General features: G+C 26.7%; 1 protein-coding gene across 1 annotated transcript in view; it reads left to right on the forward strand.

Annotated features, from left to right (window-relative positions):
* LOC111638041 (integrator complex subunit 3-like) overlaps window positions 1-21,733 on the forward strand; it is a 136,004-nt gene extending 114,271 nt beyond the window's left edge. The window contains exons 23-30 of the mRNA XM_023383672.1: window positions 681-756; window positions 1,750-1,863; window positions 3,585-3,633; window positions 9,263-9,430; window positions 9,994-10,082; window positions 14,322-14,394; window positions 18,822-18,978; window positions 21,215-21,733. Coding sequence (XP_023239440.1) covers window positions 681-756; window positions 1,750-1,863; window positions 3,585-3,633; window positions 9,263-9,430; window positions 9,994-10,082; window positions 14,322-14,394; window positions 18,822-18,978; window positions 21,215-21,289 — 801 coding nt within the window. The 3' untranslated portion in view covers window positions 21,290-21,733. The remainder of the gene's footprint in view (window positions 1-680; window positions 757-1,749; window positions 1,864-3,584; window positions 3,634-9,262; window positions 9,431-9,993; window positions 10,083-14,321; window positions 14,395-18,821; window positions 18,979-21,214) is intronic.
* Window positions 21,734-27,412: the final 5,679 nt, after the last annotated feature.

Here is a 27,412-nt window from a genome sequence, read left to right on the forward strand (position 1 = left end):
TAGTTAGAATTTTTATGTATTTAGAAAAATCAAAATCATAATATAATTTTGTTTATACAAAATTCTACAAATGAAAATGTTTATGAATTAATTTATGTTGTTGCAAATAAAGCATACAAGATGATTTCTCATAAAAAACAATTTATTGAAGTTAACAAAACAAGTTAAATGCTTAAACACTCAAACTAGATAAGATATACCTAATTGTTAAGTAAACATTTTTGAGGTTTGAAAACAAGAAAACCATCAAGTGGAGATTATTTCTGAAAAGAACTGGAACAGAATTGTTTAGAAGTGGTTCTTTCTTTATAACAGTTTATAAAATGTTGGCTTGACCTCCAATGGACAGAATAGCTGCTTTGTGGCAGTATACATTTATTCCTAAATGTATAAAATTTAAATCTTATCGTCAAACTTTTATGATTTTTTAAAAATATTTCAAGAATAAATAAATAAGATAACAAATTTATATTTAAAAATTGTTTAGTATTTTTATTATGTATTTAATATTTAAAAATTATATATTTAATTTATATCTTTTCATGAAGTTTCAGTTTAAATTTTATGTTAAATTGCATTTTATTTTAATATGTTGACTATTTACATAATAAATGTTTGCTGTATTATGTTTTTCATTTCAGTTAAGTAATCAAATGATTTATTTTTGTTATAAAATATAGCTTCAAGATCTTGTTTGTCATATTCTTCAAGGCAATATGGTAATGTTTCGCAAAGACTCGTTTTTATCTGTTTTAAGTAAGTTCTGTCTTATATCATTAAATTAAAATATAAAGGAAAATTTATCTTTAAGTTTGTTTTAGAGTTTAAATTGTTTTCTTAATATTATAGAATAAATGAATATATTTAATTTACTTTAATGTAGAAATTTACTATTTACTAAATTGTGTTAAAAAATACTAGTAAAGATACATTAAATAGGTAATTATTATGTCAACGATCATCTGATAAGTATGTAATTAGAAGAAAACAGTAAAAATATGAAAAGTTTTCCTCTTAAAACAAATATGATTGGGCTGATTGAATTGCATAAGTGTATTTTATAAATACTATGTTATGGTTGTAAATATTTGAAATTCAATATTCTAAATTTTTTTAATACTGATTTATTTAAAATTTAAATTCAGAAAAAGAAAAATCATTAAGCTGATGTAACTATAATTCTTTTATTTATATTTTTAATCTATGATAATTTGGTTATATTTGTTATACAATAGAATGTTAAAATTTTTCAATCCTTTTCTAATATAAAATATCTTCAGATTTAAAACAAGCATTAATAATAATATTCTAATCAAAGATTTCTCTGTAAAATGTTACATGTAAATTTAATATTAGTATGTGACTCTAATATTATATTGATACTTGACATAGTGACTACACTAAGTAACCTTCCTACTAATTCGTACTGGTTGTACAAAATAGACGTGATTTCATTATATCCATCGGTACCACATTTTGAAGCTGTCATGCTTGCTAATGCACTACTGCTGAGTTCTGGGCACTCTATATCACATGATACTTGACAGTTTTGCTTATCAGGAAATGTTAGAAAACTGATTTTTCCAAGTTATTTTCCTCAGTCAAATCAGTATTCAAAATAAAAATATATTATTAGAAAAGTAATTAGAAAATATAATTAGAAAAGTATACATATTATTTTTTATTTTAACATTTTTTAAATTGCTTTAAAAATGATTTATTCTTATATTAATGATTTGTTTCATATAGATGCCAGTTTAGAATGGGAATCTTTCGAACAGTTTTGTTTGTGGCAATTAATTGCTGCTCACAATATTCCTCTTGATTATATACTTCCGATATTACCAAAATTAGAATTTCAAGGTAAGTTTAAATTATTAAATAATAATGTGTTTTGACAGTATAATATTAAATAACATTATCTACCATACTTTATTCAACTCAAATTATTTATTTTTTTAAAGCAAAAATAATTATGAAATTAATAATGACAATAAAATTAGCAATTTAATTACAGAATTTTTAATGACATACCAAAAGTTTAAAAAATGTTTCATAACATAACATGAATATGTATGTTTATAGGTACGTTCGTAAAGTCAAACGAGTTAAATGCGTTAGTAATGAATCATTCAAAAAGTAGTAGTCTCACTCAGTGCGCATGCTCTGTGGTGATGATGTTTTGAATGAAACTGTAACGAAGCTCACAAGGGAAAGAGTTAGTTTACTTCGTTAAGAAAATGGTGCCTGACGATATCAATGTTTCTAAATCTACTTGAATGTTTAAATTGTGAATTAAAAGGTGAAATGATTGAAATAACTGTCCACCTGAAGCAATCTAAGAAAAATATTTCGGATAAGGCTGCACTAGTAACATTCATATCTTCAATTTTAGAAACATCCATTTAGTTATAAACAAATCATTCGAAAAGTCTAATGAAATAAAAATAACAATGATGTCATTCTCATTTAACTCATTTGACTTTATGAACATACGCTATATTTATAGTATTAATTCATTTTATCATTGAAAAAGGTACTGTGGTTAACTTGATTTGATATCTGATTGCAATCTGCAGTACAACAAAAGTTCAACTTCTATAAATTAATTATGTCTATTTAACTGCTACTAATTTATTTTGATAATACGTGACATTGATCATAACATTTCGTGCTACAACATTCTCTATATTAGTAGTATATGTGATCCTTGACTTTTGGATATTCTGCTTTTGGACAACTTGCTTTTTCACACATGATACTTTGATACTACTAAATTGCTTTTTTTATATGTAAAATTTGGACTTTCATACATTTTCAGCTGACAAATTAAAATTTAGAGTTATCATGTAGTACTGCTTTATTCCAGTTTTGGTTATAGTAATGTCTTTTTTATTTATTAAGCAATTATAGTTTTAAATATATGATTAAAAAATTGTTTTTATAAAGTGTTTAATGCAATGAAAACACAAATGGTAGAAAAAGATAAATACCTAATAGCTAAGTAGAAATTGTTATATATATATATAAAAAACATAAATTCAAACAATTTTGGTACATTTGTGTCCAATAAATAAAAATAATAACTTGTACTGGAACTAGAAAGAATTAATCAAAATTATCACCTTTTAAATAAACCTCATATTAAATTATTTGCTGGAATTTGTAAAAAGGTGATAATTTTGATTAATACATTTGTGTCATTACACAAATGTACCAAATTATAACAGATTTATTCAATTGTCAGTCATTCAGTGTTTAATATGATCTATTTAACATACTTTCATTCTATCAATATTTATGAGGTTTTTCTATGCTTTAATTTTTAAGTGAATTATTTTAAAAATCAAAGCTTGAGAAAATATAGTTTTATTTATATGAATTTAATGATTTGTCTGATTGAATGAATTTAATATGATATTTGTCTTTTCATCAAATAAGTCATTTGAAATATAATATTTAATATTACATGAACAAATATTTTAATTTCTATCTACAATGGCATAATTTTATATCTGATCATTGCATATTTTATTATTTAATCATATGAAATTCAAATCTTATAAATTTATTAATTCTTACAGCGCATGCTGAAGCACTTACAAGTATATTGCTGTTATTAAAACAAGAGAAGTAAGTATTAGTTATTGTTTAAAACTTTATTTCAAATACATAATGATTAAAACATCTGTAGCTTGTAAATTATAATTTATATACATACTATATAACAGACCTGCTATATATAATAATAGTGTGCATAAATTAAGAATGTTCCATGCTTTAATTGTTTTAAAAATGAAATTTGTTTTTAATCAAAATAGTGTGCACATATATTATAATCCATTGACTAGTGAAACCTGGAAATATTCTGATATAGAACTATCTATACAAAGTAAGAACAACTTTAAAAGAGCTCTCCAAACACTCCTTTTAATTTCTGATTTAACAATAATGCTATTGCTGAAGACAAAATTTTTGTTCAAGATGCCTTTATGATAATATTTGTATAATAAGATGAAGAGCCATTGGCAGATTGGAAGCTAGTGAAAACTAAGCAGAGGTTGCTAGAATTTTTAATTTGTCTGAAAATGCCCTTTTAAGATTATCAGTTTCAAACAATTTGCAAAAATATGCTATCAGGCAAATTTTGTGATGTTAATTAATTAAATTTGGTTATGATTTGTTATAATCAGTTTCAATAGACAGTAACATGTGCTGTGCTAGATGGACATCTGAAGATTGAACATGATGTACACCATTGAGGATGACTGGTACACAGTTCTACCTGCAAAATTCAATAGATACATGACAGTTTTTCAGCTTTTTTTGGAACTTGTATCTTTTTGTCAGTAAGATGAGTATCAAGGTAGACTATAGCTAGAAACCTTTTTGAAGGAGATCATTAAGCCAAGAAATTTGTAATCTCTACCCCATTAACCTATATCCATAAGAGCTCAATTGGAATGGAATAGACAGACAGCATCAGAATCAGCCACCTGAATAATGGGAAAATGTTCTCATCACAGATGATCCAAAATTTTTGTTAACAAATTAGTTTTGATACTAATTCATCTGGAAAGAAATTGGCATCTGATTTTTCTCTTCAATACAAAGAGAGCATTTCAGAAGTAAAGGAACAACAGTATGGGCAGTTATTATGATTAATGCTTTCACTTCATTATATGTTGTCAATAGAGAATCTTTGATTTAGATAGAGTTAGATAACCTAACAAATAGGATTTTAACAATTCTGGAGGGCTTATCATACCAAGGCTGACCAAAAAATAGATCAGAATATTCTGACTACAGAAGACTACAGGAACACACAGAAATTCTGAAAATACAGGAAAACATTAGAATTAATAACAATGTGGGACTGAAGCTACATGAGGGGTGGAATGACATTGTTTTTACATAGCCTTGAAACAGATGTTGAACAGATGTGGGAGTAAAGTCACATCACATTGTAAAATGAAAATTGTAACAAGGCAGTTGGTTTCACACAGTCTTATGGATTTGGTGTATTTATTTTGTTTAAGGTCTGGAAACCAATTATTTTAATAATTGTAAGTTCATTGTTAGTTTCCCTCCCTTTTGATTTTAATATATTTAACAATATTTTATTATTAATAGTGGAACCATTTACCAGAATTTGGAAAATGTGGGAGAAAATAAGACATTTACTGGTCCCAGATAATGTGATATATCACATTAATATAAAAAAATTTTATGTTTGATAGTTTTTAGTTCTTTAGTATATGGGTTGTATTAATTGTTGTAAATACAATGCACTGTATAGATAAAAAATTCCTTTGTATTGGTTAACTATTAGCATTTTAATTGTATGTATGCTAAGTTGGTACTATGTATTTGTAAGCTGATGAGGGATACTTGCATCTGAAATGCCTCCTTTCATAAATTTGAAGGAAATTTATTAAAGACTAATTTTTTTGTAAAAGAACTGGTCTATTTTTGGTCAGCCTTGGTGTGATAAACCCTCCAAAATTGTTAAAATCCTCTTTATTAGGTTATCTAACTCTATCTAAATTAAAGTTGTAAAGCATTGTTTATTATTATTATTATTATTAGAGAATCTTTGACTATATACAGATATCTGAGATTTTCTTTCTGTCTTTACTGATTTCAGCTGTTTGATGTACGAGTATTTTGCTTAAAAAATAACTGTTTTCTTCTTTTTTGGAACATAACTAACTAATGTCATGTTATCATTTAATCCATGTATGAAGAAGTGAACTGGTTTTCTCTCTCATTTGCTTGAAACACAGTGGTATATCTGGTTTATTTTGTTATATTGTTTTATATGGAGCTGCATCAGCAATTCTAAATAAGCATTGCTATCATGTTCAACTAATTTGAGTTGCATGTGATGAATTTCACACTTTGATTCCATAATTTTCTAGCTTGCTTTTCATGCTTTATATGAATGGACATCTATTACAAAATGTGGGATCAACTGTTTACCAATTACAAAATTTTTGGAATCAAACAATTCTATCAGTTTCATATAAAACGATTTCAGATGTATGACAATGCCACCAATTAATCAGATTAGTGATGCTCTGCTCTTGTTTTTTGTCATCAAATCAAATACTTTCAAATTTTTCAAATATTTCTACAGACATGATATATGTACCAATTCATAAACATTTTACTAAGAAATTGTTTATGAATTGGAACATTTTAATTTCTTTCAACTCCAGCAACCAAAAATATTCTGATGATTGCATTCAGTCATACAACCCAACATCTGCTATTGAAATTTTTTTAGACAGTATTCTTTCTTTATGGTTTGTGCATAGGATGACTTTAGCATGAAAGATTAAATGAATAAATCCCAAGACTGTGTGGGAGTTTTAGTTGCTACTCCATATTTGGATCCTACTCATTCAAGTAAAATGTTAGAAGAAATAATTCTGGACATTGCTGGGCCTTTTTTTTATCCCAAAGGAATTATTTTGAGAGAATTGGTTTGGTTGATTTAAGTTTTCAATGACCAAAATCATCTGAAGATTTTTCATTGCTTGATGATTGCTGTTTTGACAACTCCAATTCTCAAATCATATCTGCATTTTTTTATCATTGCTATGAACAAAAAAATGTAGATATGATTTGAATTGTCAAAAACAAAAGAAAAAAGTGCACTGGAAATGTAGATCATGCATTTCTAACCATAATGACAAGAGGATGCATTATAAAAACAGTGATACATTTTTAGTTTCTGGAAGAAAAATTAATAAATTCTATATTTGTTCTATGTAAGTTATAAAATTGTAACTTATTATATATTAGAAATAATGTCTTTCTTTTTATAATAGATTTTAGTATGTATTAATTGATGTGATATTGGGTTTTATGTAATGTTTGTAGATTGACCCAAAAAAAAAAAAACAAAAAGGCTAGAGGACTCTTAAGTGGAAGCTAAAATGCTCATTAGTATAATGGCCATAGATATATTATATGTTAATTATTAAATTATTAATGGGCTAAAATGTGTGATATACCGTACAGCCATGGTTCTCAATCTTTTTGAAGTCGGGGAACACTAAACTTTGACAATTTTTTCTGTGGAACACTTACATCAGCTTTAAAGCATGGGTGGCAAACCTTTTTGAAATCAAGAGTGCACTTGGTCTAGTATACATCATTGGCATTTGCAGATTATATTCCCATACAAAAATTATTATACATTCTATTGATTTTTCTTTTGCAACAATTTTTTATTGTATATTTGATTTTTTCGTGGAACACTTGAAGTGGCTTCACAGAGCACTTGTGTTCCACAGACCACGGATTGAGAACCATGGCCCTACAGTATTAAATTACATGAATTAGTAACAATATACATAATAATCAAATTAATAGAGTTAAAAGCAGTATTAAAATAGTTAAGGAAAGTAAAAGTTTAGATTATGTGATATTTTTCAAAACTGATAAATTATGTCAAAATGTATATCTCATGTAAAGTTTGATTAAATTTATTGCAAGTTTCATTTAAATATTTGAATTTATATCTCATTTTCTTAATTTATGCTTATCAACGTGTATGATATACAATATTATAAGTAGTAAATGAATGAAATTATTAATGTTAAGGTGATATTTTAGGAAAGGTTTTTATGTTGATTAAAATATTATCATTACCATTTACTTACCATTTATAAAAATGTTATGAAAGCAATTTTTATTCTTTATCAAATTTCATATAAAATTTTATTAATGAAATTCTAATTTATATAAAATATTACTAATAGACTTGAATTTTGAAAGCACATTAATTACAAATTATTTTTGGAATATTTATAAATAGTTTTAGGACTGAATGTAAAAGAATATTTTACAACAGAATTCATTTACTTTTTAAATATTCAAGAGCAAAAACACTAAATATAACAGATTTCATCTAATATATTTAGTTGTCTTAAAATAGTGATGAACTTATTTGCAACTGTATGTGAAATGTGTAATGCCATAATGTTGTAAATGCCAAAAAGCGAACTTTTTGGGAGAGGTAAAAAACACTTTATCTAGTAAATGAATTCATTTCGATTTTACAATAAAATGGTAAAAAAACTCACTAGATTACAAATTGTCTGGAATATCAAAATGATGAAAATATAAGCCATAATGTTTAAGTGCCAAAAGTCACATTATTTGCACTTTAAACGTAATGGCTTCATATAAATTCAGCTTCAAAATACAACCATTTACAGTGACACTATTGCCACAATATTTTTTTGCAACAGAAAACATTATGTAAAGAATTCAATTCTTCGATAAAATGTATTTAGAGAAAAATAGCATTTACAATGTTATGGCATTGCATGCTTCATACCGTGTTTCCCCGAAAATAAGACAGTGTCTTATATTAATTTTTGCTCTGAAAAATGCGCTAGGTCTTATTTTCAGGGAATGTCTTATTTTTTCCAAGAAGAAGAATTCACATTTATTATTGAACAAAAAAATTCCCAAGTCGAACTTAGACGAGAGTGACGTATATCCGGTGTGTCGAACTGTTGCCTTTTTATAGCGTCAACATCGGACTCGATGACCAATTAGTGCTTACTAAACCGTAGCACTATGCAAATGCCACGTGGCGTGATTCCCGGCTGACCAATTAGCCATCACCAGCCGTAACGTTATGCAAATCTGTGATTCCCAAGCCATAGTCTTATGCAAATCATGCCGTGTGGCGTAACTGTCTGCAGACCAATCAGTGGCTGTACTTTCAAAAAGCCAACGGCCACTTTCAACCATCTGTCGATGACCGTTACGACTAAAAAAAACTTCGCTAGGTCTTACTTTCAGGGGGAGGTCTTATATTTCGCAATTCAGCAAAATTTGTGCTAGGTCTTATTTTCTGCGGATGTCTTATTTTCGGGGAAACAGGTATATAGTCATTTAATATAAATATTTCTAAATTATTTTTGTAAACGTGTTGATTGATTTAGAGTGTGAAAAATTGCTTTGATTTTCTAAAAATTAAAATCTGTATAATTTCTTGTTTGTCTGTGGTGCATGGTTGTTTGTAGCTTAAAGCTAATTATTACACATGTACAAGTGGAGTCTCTAAATTAGTTTATCTTCAGTATAATGCTTAGACTTTTATCATCATCCATAAATCATTTAGCATGTACAAAGCAAATACAATATTATTTATTTTTCATTCTTTATATGATTTATCATTGATATACAAATAACAAAAGTTTTAAATATTGTTAATGAATATTTCTTTTAATTTTAGACCAACAGCAGAATTACTGAAACACATCATGTGTAGGGACGTTAAATTAAATGATCAGTTTGTTGTATCTGTCTTAAAATATTGGTCTCAAGAGCATGAAGAAAAACTTGCTGAATTAATTGGGTCTCAACTTTCAAAATCTGGTTTAACTCCTAATAAAAGGAAAAGGTAAAAGACAAATTTTATAATAACAAAATGTATTTTTTTTTGTTTGTCATCATTCTATTTTTAATTTAACTGCCTTAATTGATAACATGAATATGTCTGTTTATTCTTTCAGTTATTTGTCTATTCCCTACTTAGTTTGCTATATAATGAAACAACTATTAAATGATTAGTCATAGTTCGTTAGAAAATTTTCAAACATTTTATTTGTTAATAAAATAGAAAAAAGTTCAGATTGAATTAATTGAGATACTGATTACGTGATTTACTTATTTTAAAAATAGTTGAAAAACTTTAAAAAATGCATGTTTTGTTTGTTCTGTATTTTGACATTAATTGCAATTAATAATCATTTAATATGGATTAAGATATAATTTAATTTAGATGGTAAACATTGCATTTTGAAATCTACAATAAACAGGTTTATGAAAATGGAATTTTAAAGTTACAGTTTTTTTTCTTATTTTTCATTCACCAAAAAAAAAGTGTAGATAAATTTATAAAATAGTTTTTATGATATTTTATGATTTTAATTTTATATAATTAAAATTTTATTGTTTTTTCAGGCAGCAAGTTACTAAATCACAAGGTCCAACTGTTGATCAAACTTTAGCACATCTTGATCAGTTAAGGCAAAATTGCAAACAAACATCATGTAAGTGATATTTATACTTATATCATCAGTTTATTAGATTGAAAAGTAATTAGTCAAAATAACAATGAAATGTTAGGAAATAATTTTCTGATGCTTCAATATCAAAGTACTTTATTTTCTATAAATAAAATATAGTATGTACTCACATATAAGACAATCTCGCATATAGGACGAGGCGTGACTTTAAAGATCAAAATAAAGAAAATTAGATTTATTAATACAATTCTAATTTTATTTTGTTTAATCACAAATGAAATATTATCAAATGCTTGTATTAAGGCAAACAACCATGTTTTCTTGACACTATCACCTTTTGTCTACTTGGACTCGTCCTCCAAAGCTTCATTACAACTGTCCTCTTTCTCACTCTCATTCCACAAAGCATCATCCTCTGATCCATTGAGTGAATTTGAAATGTAGTATTTCCTGCTATCAGCTCTTGAGGAATGCTTTTCCACGCACCTGATATTCATGTAGCAAAACCAAAAGATTATAATGTGCTTGACCAGAAAAGAGTATTTTTAATGATTCAGAATATGCAAATATTCATTAAAAATACCAATTTAACAAATATGAAATAACTACATTTATAATCATTGCTAAGTGACCAGCTATTTTTAGACCATCTCTTTGAAAGCGCCATTCACCTTGACCTCGACAGCACCCTGCTATAATGGCAGCATGAACTATGCACGGTTCACCAAAATTATTGCAAAAATACAAAGAATCCTTCACTTGCACATATAGGACGATCTAGATTTTTGAAGCAGTGAAAAATGAATAAAAACCTTGTCTTATACACGAGTAAATACAGTAACTACAAATACAAAAGTTGGATTTCTTTAGAAAATTCTAAAATTTTTATGATAACAGTCAACTTGCATTAATATGAATTGCCATGGGAACAGTAGATTGTTCACTTTATCAAAAATTTGTATTAACAATTTTCATGGTCAAGGTCATGATGACACAATTTAGGGAGTTGATTGAAATCTCTAAATGATAATATTTTGAATTAATTTAATTAATAAAGTTAAATAAATTTATTTACAAAAACAAATTAATGTTCTAAATGATTTTAAAATCAAACAAAATGAGGAAGAGGTGGTATTTGCCATTTAAGTGTAGAGTGGTGTATCAGAGTGGTTAAAAAAAAACAAAGCTAAAAAAAGAAATCTGTGATTTTTTTCCCCCCATTGAGGATTGTTTGAAAAAGTAGAAAATACTTTTTGGTAACAAAAGAGTAAAAAAAGAGCCAAATTTGGCACAAAGTAGCCAAATCTGGTATCACTATATCCATTTCCTGTATGCAAATTAGCTTATGTTTTCATGGGACTACATCCATTTAAAGGGATGGTCATCCTTAAAATTTAACTCCTATTTTCTAAATATAGTAGAATGGTCCACTAAAACCAGATGTTAGAATTGCTTTACAATTGGAGATCGACCTGTCTTTGCTTATTAGGAGAAGAAAATCTATGCTATTCAAAATGGAACATTACTACTTTATTACAGTACCACTTTTTATTGTTCATGTTGAAAAGTGTAAAAATCGTTATTGGAAATAGAGTTATTTCTTGGGGGGTTGTGAAGGTAATTTACAGTTTGATTTAATGAATTCTAGTAAAATTTTTGTTTGCTTTATTGTGGGAAAATTAATGTTGTGACATCTCAAAGCCCAATTTTTAATAATAAACCAAAGAGGTAGGCATTAGGTGTCATCTCTTATTAAATTAAATAAGATATGACACTTAACTTTTAGTACCAAATTACTCAGAATTTAATTATTAATAGTAAAGTAGCCTGATTAAAATATGGCAATTGTTTGGCTTATTAACATTGTGATAATGGCATTTTGCCAGGGCAAGGGCAAAATTTGCTTTGAGAATTCACTTTATTTGTATTTGTTTTAAGGTGAGTCAACTGTGTTATAATTTGCTAATGGAGATAATATATCAGTTTCTATTTTAGATTAATTGTGAATGATGAAATGGAATTAATTTGGATGATTTAAAATCATTTTTACTTTTAAAAATATATTATGCTGTTACAAATATAATTGAACTGGAGAATAGAATAGTTTTCTTGGAGTTTAGAAACATTTTAATACATTCTTTTTTAATTTTTTATCGAATTTGTTCATTTTATGTTGCTCAGACCATAGAAAATAATTCATAGCTGCACTTTTGTGAAAATGTAATAAAAATCTTTTGAAATGGCATCCATATTCTTTTACTTTTAGGATTTTGTTGTCCAAGATGAATTTCAGTTAAGAACTGTTCAAAATGTGACAGATATTTTGATGATATTAAGTGAGTGAAAACATATAAAATTGACTCACTGGATTGAAAATCATTCAGAATTAATCTGATTGCCATGCCAAATTTTTTTTGATGGCTGTATTTGAGAATTCTTGGTATAAAACATTTTCATTTAGTTTATATTTTGGGATATTTCTGAATTTCATAAAATGAGAATTATAGAAAATAGGAAGATTTTATTTCATAGATTCAATGGGAATTTTGCAAAATACTATTTTTTATAAAATGGCAATGAAAATATAATTTTATGTTTATCAATTAAATATATCTCCTTTTTCTATATTTCTACTTGAATTTAGTATTCCTTATTTATTTTTTACTTTAAACTTGTTAAAACTTTCTCATTAAAAATATAAAAATTAGCATTGGATTTTTGAAGATGAGTGATTATTCAAAGTCTAATGCTTTTGAATATCTGTTTATTTTTAGAAATCTTAGAAATAGTAAATACAATAAAATACCTAGAATAGTAAACAATATTTTTGTTTTACATTGCCATCTAATATAATCATTGTATTTTCAAGACGTACATCCACCATAAACCAAAAAACGGTGTGTTAACTCAACTATACAGCTTTCACTAATGTTTTTGAACCAACAGTTCTTCTTCAGTGAAAAATGGACAAATGAAAGAAAAATTTGATGAAACAGTTCTTTTTGAAAGAGTTTTGAAACGGAATTCGGAGGAAACCTGTGCAAGCGTTGTCAATGTTGGACATAACTGTTCCATCAAATTTTTCTTTCATTTGTCCGTTTTTCACCTGAAGAAGAACTGTTGGTTAGAACAACGGTGGGCAACCCCCGGCCCGCGGGCCAGCTACGGCCCGCGAGATGTTTAGAAGAAATTATAAATAAATATTTTTCGATGTAATTTGTCTAGTTTAAATTGAATATTATTTTCTGAAGTGTTGTGGCAGCAATGACAGGAAAAAATAAGGGAGTCATTTCCTTATTCAAACAAAAAATGGGAGAACAGAATTTTTCTAAATTATTTATATCTCTTCGCGTCATCCATCAAGAAAATCTATATGCAAAAGCTATGCAATTAGAAAATGTAATGTCTGTCGTATCCAACTACATAGTGCTGTTTTTATTGTGTTTAAAGTCACTTAGATTTTACAAATAGGTGAGCCGTTCACAGCCCGGCACACGCATTTGTAAAATCTAAGTGACTCATACAACATGGAATTCATATAAAACGGAATAATCAACAGTGTTATAGGGGGGGTCGACTGTAGTAATTAATTTCTTTTTATTTATTTATTTCATATTTGCAGACTAAAAATTTACAGGTCACAAGGTGTCAATTAACTACTACGGCCCGCGGAAAAAACGTAAAATTTATTCTGGCCCATGTTATAAAAAAGGTTGCCTACCCTTGGGTTAGAACATGTTAGTGAAAGCTGTATAGTTGAGTTAACATACCGTTTTTTGGTTTATGGTGGATGTATGCATTATATTTTATTTGAAGTATTCTTAGAGGTTAAATTTAAAAGTTATTTTTAAACATTTTCAAACATTTATGCTCATTTTCATAAATTGATTAAAAATAATGAAAAATTCTTATGCGATATTGGTTATTTAAGCAATGTTTAATTGATTCAATTACTTTCATATGTTTGCTTTTTCTCTTCATTTTAAATTTGCTTAAGTTTAACAAGATAACACACATTTCTTTACTTCATATTTATATCATCAATGATACATAAGTAAACACTTTCTAACTTTGAGTTTAAAAGTGTTTATTATGCAATAAATGATAATCTTTGTTTTGTTGTTATTACACACACACACACACACATATATATATATATATATATATAACTTATTAAAAAGAAACATGTTTAATTAATAGAATATTTTTTCAAAGTTTCTTTCAAATATTTATTTTATTTAAAATATCTTTTAAATATCTTAGTTTTTAATCAAGAAACTGTACAGTCATCATTAATTCAAGTTCAGTCATCATGTTCAGATGCTCAGAAATCCAAGTAAGTAATCTGATAATTTATATATAAAATTACATTTAATTTGATATGTTATATTGCTTTAAAAAATTTATCTTTAAAGTTTACATTTTAATAAAGAATATATATCTAAAAAGCAAATATAATATTAACTATTTCATTGACTTTTTTGATAATGTTTTATATTTTAGGGTTTATATTTTAAAAAGCTTTCATAGAAAGTTGAAATAAACTTTTAATGTATAATTTAGTTTATGAACTCTTGTATCAGATGATTGTGTAGAAAGATTGCAAAAAGTCACAAGTATCAAAACAGTTTTTTTTAATGTTAAATATTTAATTTGATATAATGTATCATCATCTTAATTCTTTTGTAATGAAAGAGCCAACATTTTAAACCAGCAGAGAATTATATTACTTGGTTTAAATACATATCATCATCAAGTCTACTTAGTAAGTAAAGTAGAATATATATATGAATACATTGAAACAAACTAAGAATTTAAATAATTTATAAATTTTTCAAGTAAAATAATTTTTTGTTTGGTTTAAAAATTTGATTCTTTTATTATTACTCAATTTTTAGATTAATGCCAACTTTTTGCTGGATTACATCAGGCTATATTATAACATGATGTAATCCAGAAAGTATTTGGTATTAACTCTATCATGTTTAACAAGATACAGCTTAACTTTTCACCTTGTTCAGTAACTGGTTTATAAATTACCAGTTGTAGATAATAATATAAAGAAATTAGTGTCATTCTGGGATAATTGTCTTTGAGATGAGAAATCTAGGTGAAAATATTATATTTCACTATCTTATATAATGTGAGAAGAGTACAACAAGACGATATTGATAATTGTCATAGAATTTAAAGTTTTCACTTCATTTGATATGGATTGAATTAATTTAAAAATTAAATTATGTCAAATTTTATTAAAAAATTAATGATTTGAAATAATTAAAATAAATAGAGTCATCATCTGTTATTAATTAAAGAATTCAGACATATTTTAATCAATTTAGAAACATCTGGAGAAAATACCTCCATGAAGTGAGGCTTGAATTCATAACTACCACAAATTAGGTATGTGTATATTCTAAGAGAAAGATTTGAAGTCCAAGTTTAACTTCCAGCTTTAAGACCAAAATTTTGAAATTACTGAATTAAATATAATTATTCAAATGCAGTTTTTTATGAATTTAAAATATTAATTTTACAATTAAAGTATCTAAATTTTGTCTAATGAGAGGATGGCATGACACTGAGGTCATCATTTTTATCAGACTCAGTGTGGATATAGTTCATCTCCAACAACTGATATGTACCTAGCAATAAGATGCAACACTCAAAATTAAAGTTGGAAATTGCATAATCACTAAAAACCTTAGAGTTGCCGCAAACTAGTGCTTTGCGAGAGCAAAACACTAGCAAACGTGTGCTAACACAACCGATGACGTCAAAGGCTCGCCCCTTTCTTTTTGCCCGCATGGTTTTTCCTTTGCTAGTACAACAATATGAGAGTATGCTTGCTGTTCACAGAATTCAACAGCTAGAGCAGTCACGCTAGCAAGAGAGAGCGGGGAAGATGGATGACTACATGAACATGTCACATGTCGAAAAAGAAATAATAGAATTGTATCGATGTACATAAATTACATGATTAATACATTCAGTATTGAAAAGAAAATAGTATAAACGTTATATATAACTATTTACTATTTATATACAAATAGTTTTCGGCTAGTTAAGCCTAACTAGGCTTAACTAGTAAACATGTTATTCCCATGTTATTCCCATGTTGTTTCAAAGTTCGGAATGAAAACTGACTGATTACAAGTATAGGTTATAATAAAATCTTGTTCTATAGCCAATCCACATCTGTGAATCCATGTCATGTCAACTACATTACACGAGCAAACATTGTGTAGTTTGTGGTCGCTTCTTGCCCGCATAGCTTTCCTAGCAAAAGTGGCTCATAGCCTCATGGGAAAAAAGTTGGGGCTCGGGAGCATGACCGAGCGTACACTAGCTCCTGCTTCCTATAGTTTGCAGCAGCTCTTAGAATATCTATTATTTACAGAGTTGCTGGTGGCTTGGTGAGAGCATGCCAGTTTTGTAATCATGAAGGTGATGTTTTTAATCTTGTTGGTATAAGGTAATTTTTTTATATATGAAACTATAATTTGTACTTTAGTCTTGGTATTTTTAAATTTATATTTAATTAATTAAATTAATTCAAAATTATTTTTGAATATTCATGTACATTTAGTATTCATACATAATATTTACTGTATTTGTAATTATTCGGAAAGACGGTAAAATATAAATAAAATTATCATTATTCAAGACCAATTTTGTTAATAAAAAAGACATTTTTATTAATGTCATTCAATCTGTTTGCTCTTTGGGAGCACAATTTTGTGGGCAATAATTATTGTAGAAGCATATGAAATAAACATTTCTGCAGTATCCACATTGAATAAATGCAGCATTTTTACAATAAGCAGAAGATTTACATATGTCACTGGAAAAACAAAACTTGATTAATGTTTAAAAACATTTCTCTCTCATCAAGTAATTTGGAGGAGAATCACACATACCATAACACATTTGAAAATATTGGAGCACTTAATGTTTTCTTCTACTGCTTATGTAACTTCCAAAATTGACAGAGAACTCTTGGCTTCAATTAGATCTTGATTTTCAAGGAGGCTTTCATAATACATAAAAGTATCTTTTAAACATAATTTTGCAATATTGTCATGCAGTTATTCTTCTGCATAACTGATTTTAATGGTATTGATATCAACATGAGATATCAAAGCTATCTTTTCATTCTTTAGTGAACAAAGACACAATTATAGACACATTTAGATTAAACAATGACTTTGTTGATAGAGTAAGCATGTACTGTACACAAATATACAGAAAATGTTGTGTTTTAAATAAATATTTTTAGGTAGCTATTTTAATTGTGTTTGATGTTGACTTCTTACTTGAAATGAGTTGATTTTATTGTTTTATAACTCTGTCTATTATACATTTATAGTTTTCCAAAAATAAATCAGTTTTTCTCTCTGACAATATAATAACTTTAAAAATACCAAGGATAAAGCAAAACTATAGTTTTATGAAAGAATTATATTAATACTAATGAGATTTGAAACCTCAATCTAATGATTATGAAACTAGCATGCCTCCACTGAGCCACCAGCCATTCTGCAAATAATAGGTATTCTAAATGGCTTTAGGGATTATTCAGTTTTCTAATTCAATTACTCATGTATAGAAATTTTCAATTCATGTATAGAAATGTTGAAATCACAAGTTTGTCTTTGGATTTAATTTACTTTTTCAATTTTGTACCTTACTGCTTTGGCACATGTCAGTTGTTGGGGATAAACTATATCATCATCAAGTTTGATCAAAATTGGTGACCCTAACTAACATCATGCCATCCCCTTGTAAGATTTAAAAAATTCAATTTGTAATGAAATAATACTTTTTTGAAAAACATCAAAATTTTTCAATTATTTTATTATTTATAAAAAATAACCATGCTATTATTTTTATGATTAAACAATTAATTTACTTAGCCTAATTAATATATAAAATAATAATAAAAAAATTTCTAAATGTTTGATATTGATTGTAATTACTTGATAATTTTCTATGAAAATAAAATCTAACTTAAAGTTAGTTGTAAAATCTGCTTTAAGATTGAATGTAGACAAAGACAGTTCTTCCATTGCAAAGTTATTGTATTTTGTTATAAAATATTACATATTTTTATTATGTTTAATTATATAAAATTGATTCTAATATGATTAATTCTTATGTAAAATAGATTGTTGTAATTTTTCTCATTATGTTTTATTTTATCTGATGCCATTTTTTTAATTTTATGATGATGATTATCTAAAAAACTTCTATTTATGAATATTTAGACTTTGTGGATATAAATTTATTATTTTGTTTGCTTGTCCATGTATAGAAATTTGAAATCACAAGTTTGTCTTTGGTTTAAATATTATTTATGGAAAAATCAAAATTTAATTGTATTTGAATTATAATTAAATATAAAATAAATAGTTAATAAGTGTATAATAACCACAAAATAATTGTAGTTTTTTTCTATGCAAGCATCTGCAATTGAAAGCAGTTTTTTACATTCTTAGACAAAAAAGAATTTATGATAAAAGATTGACTTTATTATGTTTAAATGGGTGTTTATAACTATGAAGAGCCAATAAGAATACAGTTATTTTGTGATTGTCTTCATTTGTAACATTTTCTCCTAATTTAAAGAAAATTTTTTGAATTAAAATAATTATTTCGAAAATATGGATATTATTAAATAATTAAAAATGTATTTTTAATCCAATTATGGTACACATTATTGATAATTGTTATTCAAATTTTGAAATATTTCTTTATTCATAGATACAGTGATTTATTTGCCTTGGTTGAAGATATTGATGATATCAAAGTTTCTAAATCAGTAAGAACAGGAGGTAGGGGGAAAGGCATTGGGCCTAAAAGTACAGCCAAGTCGAAACAGTTAACTGTAGATTCTGAGAGTGATATGGATAGCAGTGAGGTTTGTATATTCCTTTTACTTCATATATAAATAAACAAAGTTGTAAAATAAAATGTTATAATATTTATTATATATATATGGGTCTGCACAAAAATTATTTGGAATACCGTATATCATTACAAAACAAGTATATATTCAGAAATAACCTCTGTTTTATTTATATATGGTAAAACCTATATAAACCAGACTCATGTAGTACTGAGTATTTTTTGCAGTTTTGAACAGGGTTTTTTTTAACACAGAAAGTTGCTGTGTTTTGAAGAATTTTTCCTGTGTAGGCAGGTTTCTGTTTTATTAAGATTCCATTTTGAACAGGTTTTACTGTATATTAAAATAATAAACAAATCACATTACAAAAATATTTTGCAGAATAAATTAAATATCTTTTAAAAAGATAGGAAAATAATTGCTTTATTGTAACAGCTATTACTTAATATACTGATATAATTAAAACAAGTTCAAAATAGAGGAAATTCAAGAGTATGAATGAATGTGATTTGAATTATAAGGACATTGGTATTTGTATTTATGAATTTCATTTAGACATAAGCAAGAGAATAAATAAATGAAAAATTAAAATATTTTAATAATAATAATTCTAAAATTGTTAATGAGTTGTCAAGATGCCAACCAAGGAATCCTTTGCCAATATTATTCTATTTTCATATTGAAAATTTACAAATATAGTGCATATAGAAGCAAATCTTAGCCAATTATAGGATTCTGATTTGGACTTCCATTGTTTATCATAAAGGACAACTGTATGTTGAAGAAAGCCTGGTTTTTGCTAAATAAGTTCATTAATATAACTTTTCCATTTTCTGCTGATGTTATATGAAGCCATCTTATTTTTCCAAGCCTATCTGAACATATAATATAAAAGTCTATTGAAATACTGTATAAAACTACATTCAGACAGGCACACAGTGTAACATAAATGATGTACCATGTTGTTGTATATCAGGAAGCCATTTCAGAGGCAACAACAACATTGTATTGGAATAGATTCCGAATAGATTTTGATGGGAGTAGTCTTATGTTTAGCCAAAAAAATTGTTTCATTATTCCATGCATGCACAGGAATGACATAAGGGAAAAACATGCTTTTTCCCACTCAATAACTATTAGATATGGTTTGGTAGGCATCATCAATAGCCAAAAATATAGAACAAAGAAATTAAATTATTAGTAAAATTATAAAAAAATATGATTGCCATGTTAGTCATTCAGTTTTGCTCACCTTAGTTCAGTGATAAGTCTCTAGGGTAAGGAGATAGCTAAACAAAAAAGAAACATACTATTGAGAGAAAAACAATGATATATCCAATAATTGAAAGAATATGATCAAATATTTCTGTTGTCATACAGATATAATTAAAATAATGTTTTGTGATCTTGCAACTGTATCTCTTTAATAAGATGGTGAAACACTCCATACTGATCATGCTTATGAAATAATACCCTCACCCACTAAAGTTTTCAACAGTGTGTTGCAAATAGATCAACAGTTGTCTCTGGTGGTCCAAAAATCAATGCTAATTTACATTTTCAGTATCCATGTTAAATGTTGATTCAGAAAATGGGTTAGATAATTTCTTTGATTGGCTACTTTTTGTGAATTATTAGAAGATATTTGATTAGCTAACCATAAAAGTTATTATGCTGTTAATATAAGTGGTGCTGGGCCACTCCCCAAAGTTGAAGGATAAAAATAATTTTTATCCTTCAACTTTGGGGAGTGGCCCAGCACCACTTATAATTATTGGTGAGTTACAAATACGTGAGCCATTCACATCCTGGCACACTTATTTGTAAAATATAAGTGTCTCATACAACATGGAATTCATATAAAACAGAATAATCAACAGTGTTATGGGGGGTCGACTGTACAATAAAAAAGGATCTGTGGAAAATAGTTAAATGAGAAAATGTGGTGTAAATACAGGATAAATTATGAGTGTTTCTCAGTAGTACTCTAAAGAAAAGTTGTTTAGACATAATAAAACCATTAGTTTTTTAAACATTTTAAATGGTCTATGTATTTTGATTCTCTCATTTCATTAATTACATTCTTTCATTAAATCATTTCATTTGCCACTGTACTAACTTAGCTGAATTACTTAATGCTGTTTTTTTTTTTTTAAAACCAATTGTTCAAGGTACATTAAGTAATTCAGTTTTTATATAATTGTAATGAATAATTTTTTAATCAAAATTATTTATCTTTTTGTTTTAGGATGAAGAAACATTGAAACCCAAACCACCTAGGAAAAAAAAACGAACAGTTGGTGTGGAATTTGATAGTGACTGATATTGTTGAATACTGTATAGATACAGTTATATACTAGCCCAGATATTCTGGATAATAAATGTCATCAGTGTGCAAGGAGTTCATTTCCATTTGTAAGCTTCATCATTGTTACAAACTTCATTAAATATCTCCTTGTTTCACGGACTTTCATCAAAGGGTGGAAGAAACAAAAACAAATCAGTTCAGCATTGTGCAACGGGATCAAAGTGACTTTATATTTGAAACTGTTGAATAAAAAAAAAACTGAATTATTGGTGAAACATCCTGTTTATACTAAAGAACTATGGAATGTTGAAGCTGATAGTTCTCAAATTCATTGTAACAATCCATGAAAACTTTCATGTCTGTGTACATACTATTTGTGTGTCCAGCAAAAATGTGCTCTATTGTTTTTAAGGTAAACTTTTACAAATATTTATTAAAAAAATAAATAAAAAAGATAAATGGTCCAGAAATATATAAAATTCAATTATTAAATACACAAAAATGACATTCAAAACATATTAATATTCTGTTACAGCTTTTGGGTTGTTTTAAACCAAAATGAATAAAAAACAAAAAGTTTGAAATTATTAAATAAATTCATTTTAATAAATATAAATAATAACAATAATAATTTTCATATTTTCCTGCTTTCTGTTCTGGTTAATGATTTATGATCATTGCAAATTTTTTTCAATTAGAGATAATTATAAATTTATTCTCAAAATAGCTTTATTGAAGGAAGAAAAATTTAGTAATTTGATAAAAAGTTATATTAAAACACTAGTTGACATTTAAAAAAGGATATTTTTTTAAATTTAAAATTATTTTGTTTCATTATTTCTTAAGCAAAATCACTTCAAATTCCTAATTTCTAAAAATAATAATTTTAAAAATATATATTGATATAAAAAGGAATTTTATGTTAAATTGTTTTAGTTATATATTTTAAATAAAATGCAAGTTATATTTTTAAAATTTAGAAATTCAAAACAAAAATTTAATTATATGCATTTAGAAATAAAGTTTTGTTAATTTATTATGGAGTTTACAATAATATTTTAGAAAAATATTTTAAAATTTTATTTATATTTGAATTTTTTTTTTTTTTTGAGTTTGATAAAAATAAAGACTATTTTAAAAATAAATTTCATATTTATGTAGGCAAAATTATTTTACTTTTATTATTAATTTGGTATACTGTACTTATTCATATTATGATTCAGTATCATAAATTTTATCATTACTAAAATTATGAACTGAGAAAAGTATTATTTAATCTAAATTTTTATTCAGTTTAAAATTAAACTGCTTATAAGCTAATAAGTGTTTTTTCAGTTTAATTTCATAAAAATATTTATATATATAATGAAATATAAATAATTGACTTAGAAAATGTAAGAAACCCACATCATTAAAAGATGCTCATCTCAGAAATCAAACATGAATTTGAAGTTACTTTTATGAATGCATAAAACATTTATTTTATTGGATTTTCTAATAAATAAACATGGAATTTGCAATCCTAACACTTGTGTTTTACAATTAATCTTTATAGATGGAAACATTAAATTCTAGTTGAAATAAAGATTCACATTTCATATTATATTTGAAAGAATAAAAAAAAAATGTATGGAGTTGATCAACTAAATTTTTGAATAAATTAAATAGAAAATTATGCTGCTTGAGGACATTATGTACAATTATTTGGTTTGAAATTTACTGTTGTTTTTAAATTTAAATTTTATTTTTTTGAATATATTTTAAAATTGAATTTTTGTAACTAGAATTTAATGTGTCAAGTATTAAAATTCATCTTTTAAATAGAAATATTATGTTATGCAAAGCACATGTTTATTTAAAAATGCAAACAGACTGTTAACTGAAATTGAAAAAAAATCACTTCAACTAATATGTAGTCAACTTCAATTTTGAATTGAATAAAGAACAATGCTAAAATGACATAATTTAGATTTGGAATGTAAGCATTCAAAATATTAAATGAATAACTTGTTTTTTTTGTTTAATCTACTTGTACTTTTACATAATAGTTTCAAGATTTAATTTTTAAATGCATGTTTATTTATTAGATTTGCCAATAAACCAGATATTTTATTTAATATGAATATTAGATTGCAAATATAATGAGTTAAAGACTGTTTTCTGATATTATTGCTTATATATAGTAAACATGGAATACAAACTATTTTTAACAGTTGGAGAACAGTTGTAAATTTGAAAAGCATTTTAGTATGTTTATTTTTTCTTCTAATTTTCAAATTAGGTTGCATTTCATAATGTTTGCTTTGATGTAGGGCTAAAAATAATTTCTATTTAAAGGTTATAATATTTGCTGTAAAGAATTTTTTTTGATTTATTCTTTCTTAAACACTAATACCAGAAAGAACAACAAAGAATAAGTTAAATTCTAATTATTATTGAAATGAAATCAACTAATTAAGAAGCAAAGAAATATATACTTAAGAAAAAATACAAAATCATAACACATACAAAAGTTTGGATTTCTGTACATAAATATGTACAGAATGTATAATTTAAAAAATTTATCAATGAGTACTTGTGAAATATTTTAATATTGAGTGTAAATAATAATAATAATAAAACTTGTATATATTTTTATTGGCTTGTTTCATGTTTTAAGTAATTTGAATTGAATATCAGTTCTTTGGAACACAGAAGTTATTACTTTCAAATAATTAACTTAATCCGGTAATAGAAAAAATGTAATGAACTAAAGTTTTTGATCTTATTTAAAGATCATCAGGTTCTGATGATAGAACAGAAAACAACTTAAAAATACAAATGATCAAACAATTCAAATTGTGTTACATATTACATGTACGGTACAAGAGTTGAATATACTTTCAAATAAACTCATTCTTGTATTTACTTTATTCAAATTAATTGTTTTATTGAAGATATTGTCTCCTTAATATGCATATTAAATGCATTTTCTAGTAAATTTTGGATATGAAAGGATCACAAAATGTTCATTTTTTGACAGGTTAACATTTATGAAAATTAAGTTGAAGATACAGTTTGTCTGAAATTGGGAACCACCATTTATTCACTTGTGTTCCAAAATACAAACATTTGACGACTTGACCTTTCTTTTTAGGCTGCTTGGCCGTCAAGTTTAAAAACATTCTTTTAAAAAACAGAAAAATATCCAGTTAAAATTGAAATTGGTGGATCTTACAGACATCTTCATTTTTCTTTCCATCCTTACCACTCTGAGATTTTCAAGCTTTATATCTACTGAGGAAAATGTACTATTTCATAAATTTGCCATCCGATGAAATCCTATAATTGAAACATTTGCAAAGATTCATCACCAGGGGGAAGCTATGAAAATCTACATTTACCAGCACATTATCTTCAGTAGATATAAAGCTCGAAAATTCCCAAGTGATAAGGATGGAAAGAAAAATGAAAATGTCTGTAAGATCCACCAGTTTCAATTTTAACTGGATATTTTTCTGTGTTTTTTAAAGGAATGTTTTCAAAACTTGATGGTCAAGCAGCCTAAAAAGAAAGGTCAAGTCGTCAAATGTTTGTATTCTGGAACACAACAAGTGAATAAATAGTGGTTCCCAATTTCAGACAGACTGTGTCTTCAAGTTAATTTTCATAAATATGCCATCTGATGAAATCCTACAAGGTTAACAGTCATTTTGCCTGATCGTGCATTACTTGTTCACTCTTCTATCAGTGAAATAGCAATGCTAGCTTGGCACTTAAGGAATTTTGGTGCTTAAAAAGTTTATGAAGAGGTCCCTGAGTATTGGAAATTTTAGAAAAATGATTTTGTATTTTGAGGAGATTGGAATTTTTGCTGTGAAACTAGGACAATGTTGCAAACTGATTGGACATCAGAAAATAGAAGATATTTCTAATGCATAGAATATAGTGCCGTATGTAGTAAGCAGTAGAAGTAATGCATGAGCAATATCACAACAATTAAGACATGCTTTGTATAAGTTTGGAAAGTTATGTAGAAAATCTTAGTTTTGTTGATACAGGAAAAAGTTTAGTGGAGCCCAAAAATATTTGCAAAAAGTAATTTTTTAATTCAAAAATTATATAATTTTATTAAACATAATTTACAAGCACATACAAAATTTACATAAAATATGTAAATGTTATATGCTTGACAAAGAATCAGAAAGCAAAAAAAATTCTATTATCAGATTTTCTTAGAAATTTGAAAATTCAGGATTTTGGTTTGATGTCTGAAAAACAAACATCTGAGCCAGACCTGCATAACCCTGGCAAATTCTGTGGAGTAATGAGGTTCAAAAAAACACAACACTTTAATTTGCTGAGAGAAAATTTAATGAAAAGCAAACTTTTTTTTTGTGTATCTTGCATTTCATATAATGTATTATTATATAATGTTTTAATATTTAATTAACTTATGCTTGTATTTATATACAGTGGTACCTCAGGATACGAAATTAATCCGTTTTGAAACTGAGATCATATCATGAAAATGTCGTAAGGTGAATCATTTTTCCCCATACGATTACATGCAAAACCAAATAATTCGTTCAAACACGAAAAAAACACTCAAATTAAAGCTAAGTAGTACATGAAAAAAAACTATAGTAAGGAAAAACACTGAAAATGTGTTTGTAGTTGTAAATGTATAAATAATCATAATAGAATAATAATTGTTAAAAAAAATGTAGTTTTATTTGTACTTTACCTTTGAGGATAGACGACGGTGGAGGTATAAACTGGTGGCAGAGAGAGGGAGAAGGAAAATGATACTAAAACTTAACTTACATAATATAATGTAACAATAACTTAAAAATAACTTAGGAAAGATATGACTTAGGCAAATGTCATTAAACTGAGCAGCAATACGGCTAGTGTGAACCTTTTCGGAATGTTTCTTTTCAATAAAATCAGTCACTTTCTGATAATACCTCAAGATTTCTTTTATCGAGAGAGACTGACATGCGGACTGAGACCAATGAACAGAAGTGAATAAAAAAATGGAGCTGCAAACTAATGTAATGTCGTATGGTGAGTTTTTGTTCATATCGTGGAGCAAAAATATGTTCGAATTTCATGTTGTATCCTGAAAATTTTGTATGCTGGGGCGTTCGTATCCTGAGGTACCACTGTACATATTTTGTTATTTATAATAATAATTTTTATTTTATTTTATTTTTCTTTATACATTTATATATATAATTCATTCGTTATTTTATTTTATTTGTATTTAAATTTTTGTTCTATTTTGTTTATATATCTTAGCCTGATGATGGCCAACAGATCTGGCTGAAAACATTTGCTTTTCATTAAATTTTTCTCAGAAAATTAAGGTGTTGTGGTTTTTGATTTACATACTGCTGAGTGAGTGCACCTCAATTAGTAATAAGGTTCATTTTCATTTGCAATGTGATGTGAACACTTACAATTGCTGAATTTGATCTGATGAAAATCCTCAATATATCAACAAATTCTGTTACACTCACCAAAGGTGTCATTTCACAACATCCTTCATCTTTTACCCTTATTTTTAATGAAAACTCCATATCTGGACCAGTGACATGGTTCTGTTAACACTGCTAGATATAGAAATATGCTTCAAAACGTTGTCATTCCATCACTGCAGCAGAGAAACTGTCTGAACATCATAATCTTTATGGAAGATAGTGCACCCTTGTGTAGCTTAAATGTGTAAGACTTACTGCGACAACATTTTTTGCACAAAAAGTATAAAGCTGGTCATTTCCTATGTCATGCCATCCATGATCACCAGATCTGACTCTCATGACTCTTGGTTATGGGGCTACCTAAAGTGCCTCATTTTTCGAGGTAATGCTCCCAATGTAACTGCCTTAAAAGACAGTTTTGTGTGTGATAACTCCAATTAGGTTAATTGGATTCAGCCATTGAGTGTATTGTGCAGAGAATGCAGTTTTTACAGTGGAATATGGAGATAGAGGACATGTCATAAGCTATATCTTTGATGTATCATAATTGTTGATTCCACATTCTACATTATTTCACGTTGTTTCTTAACTCTCAAAATTAATTATAAAACATACATAATATGAATATTAAGAGGACAGCAGCACCAAATTTTGCCCTAGCAGTTGAATTTTG

Source organism: Centruroides sculpturatus, unplaced genomic scaffold (genome assembly GCF_000671375.1).
Source record: "Centruroides sculpturatus isolate CEXI.00-Female unplaced genomic scaffold, Cexi_2.0 scaffold1095, whole genome shotgun sequence".
NCBI lineage: Eukaryota > Metazoa > Arthropoda > Arachnida > Scorpiones > Buthidae > Centruroides > Centruroides sculpturatus.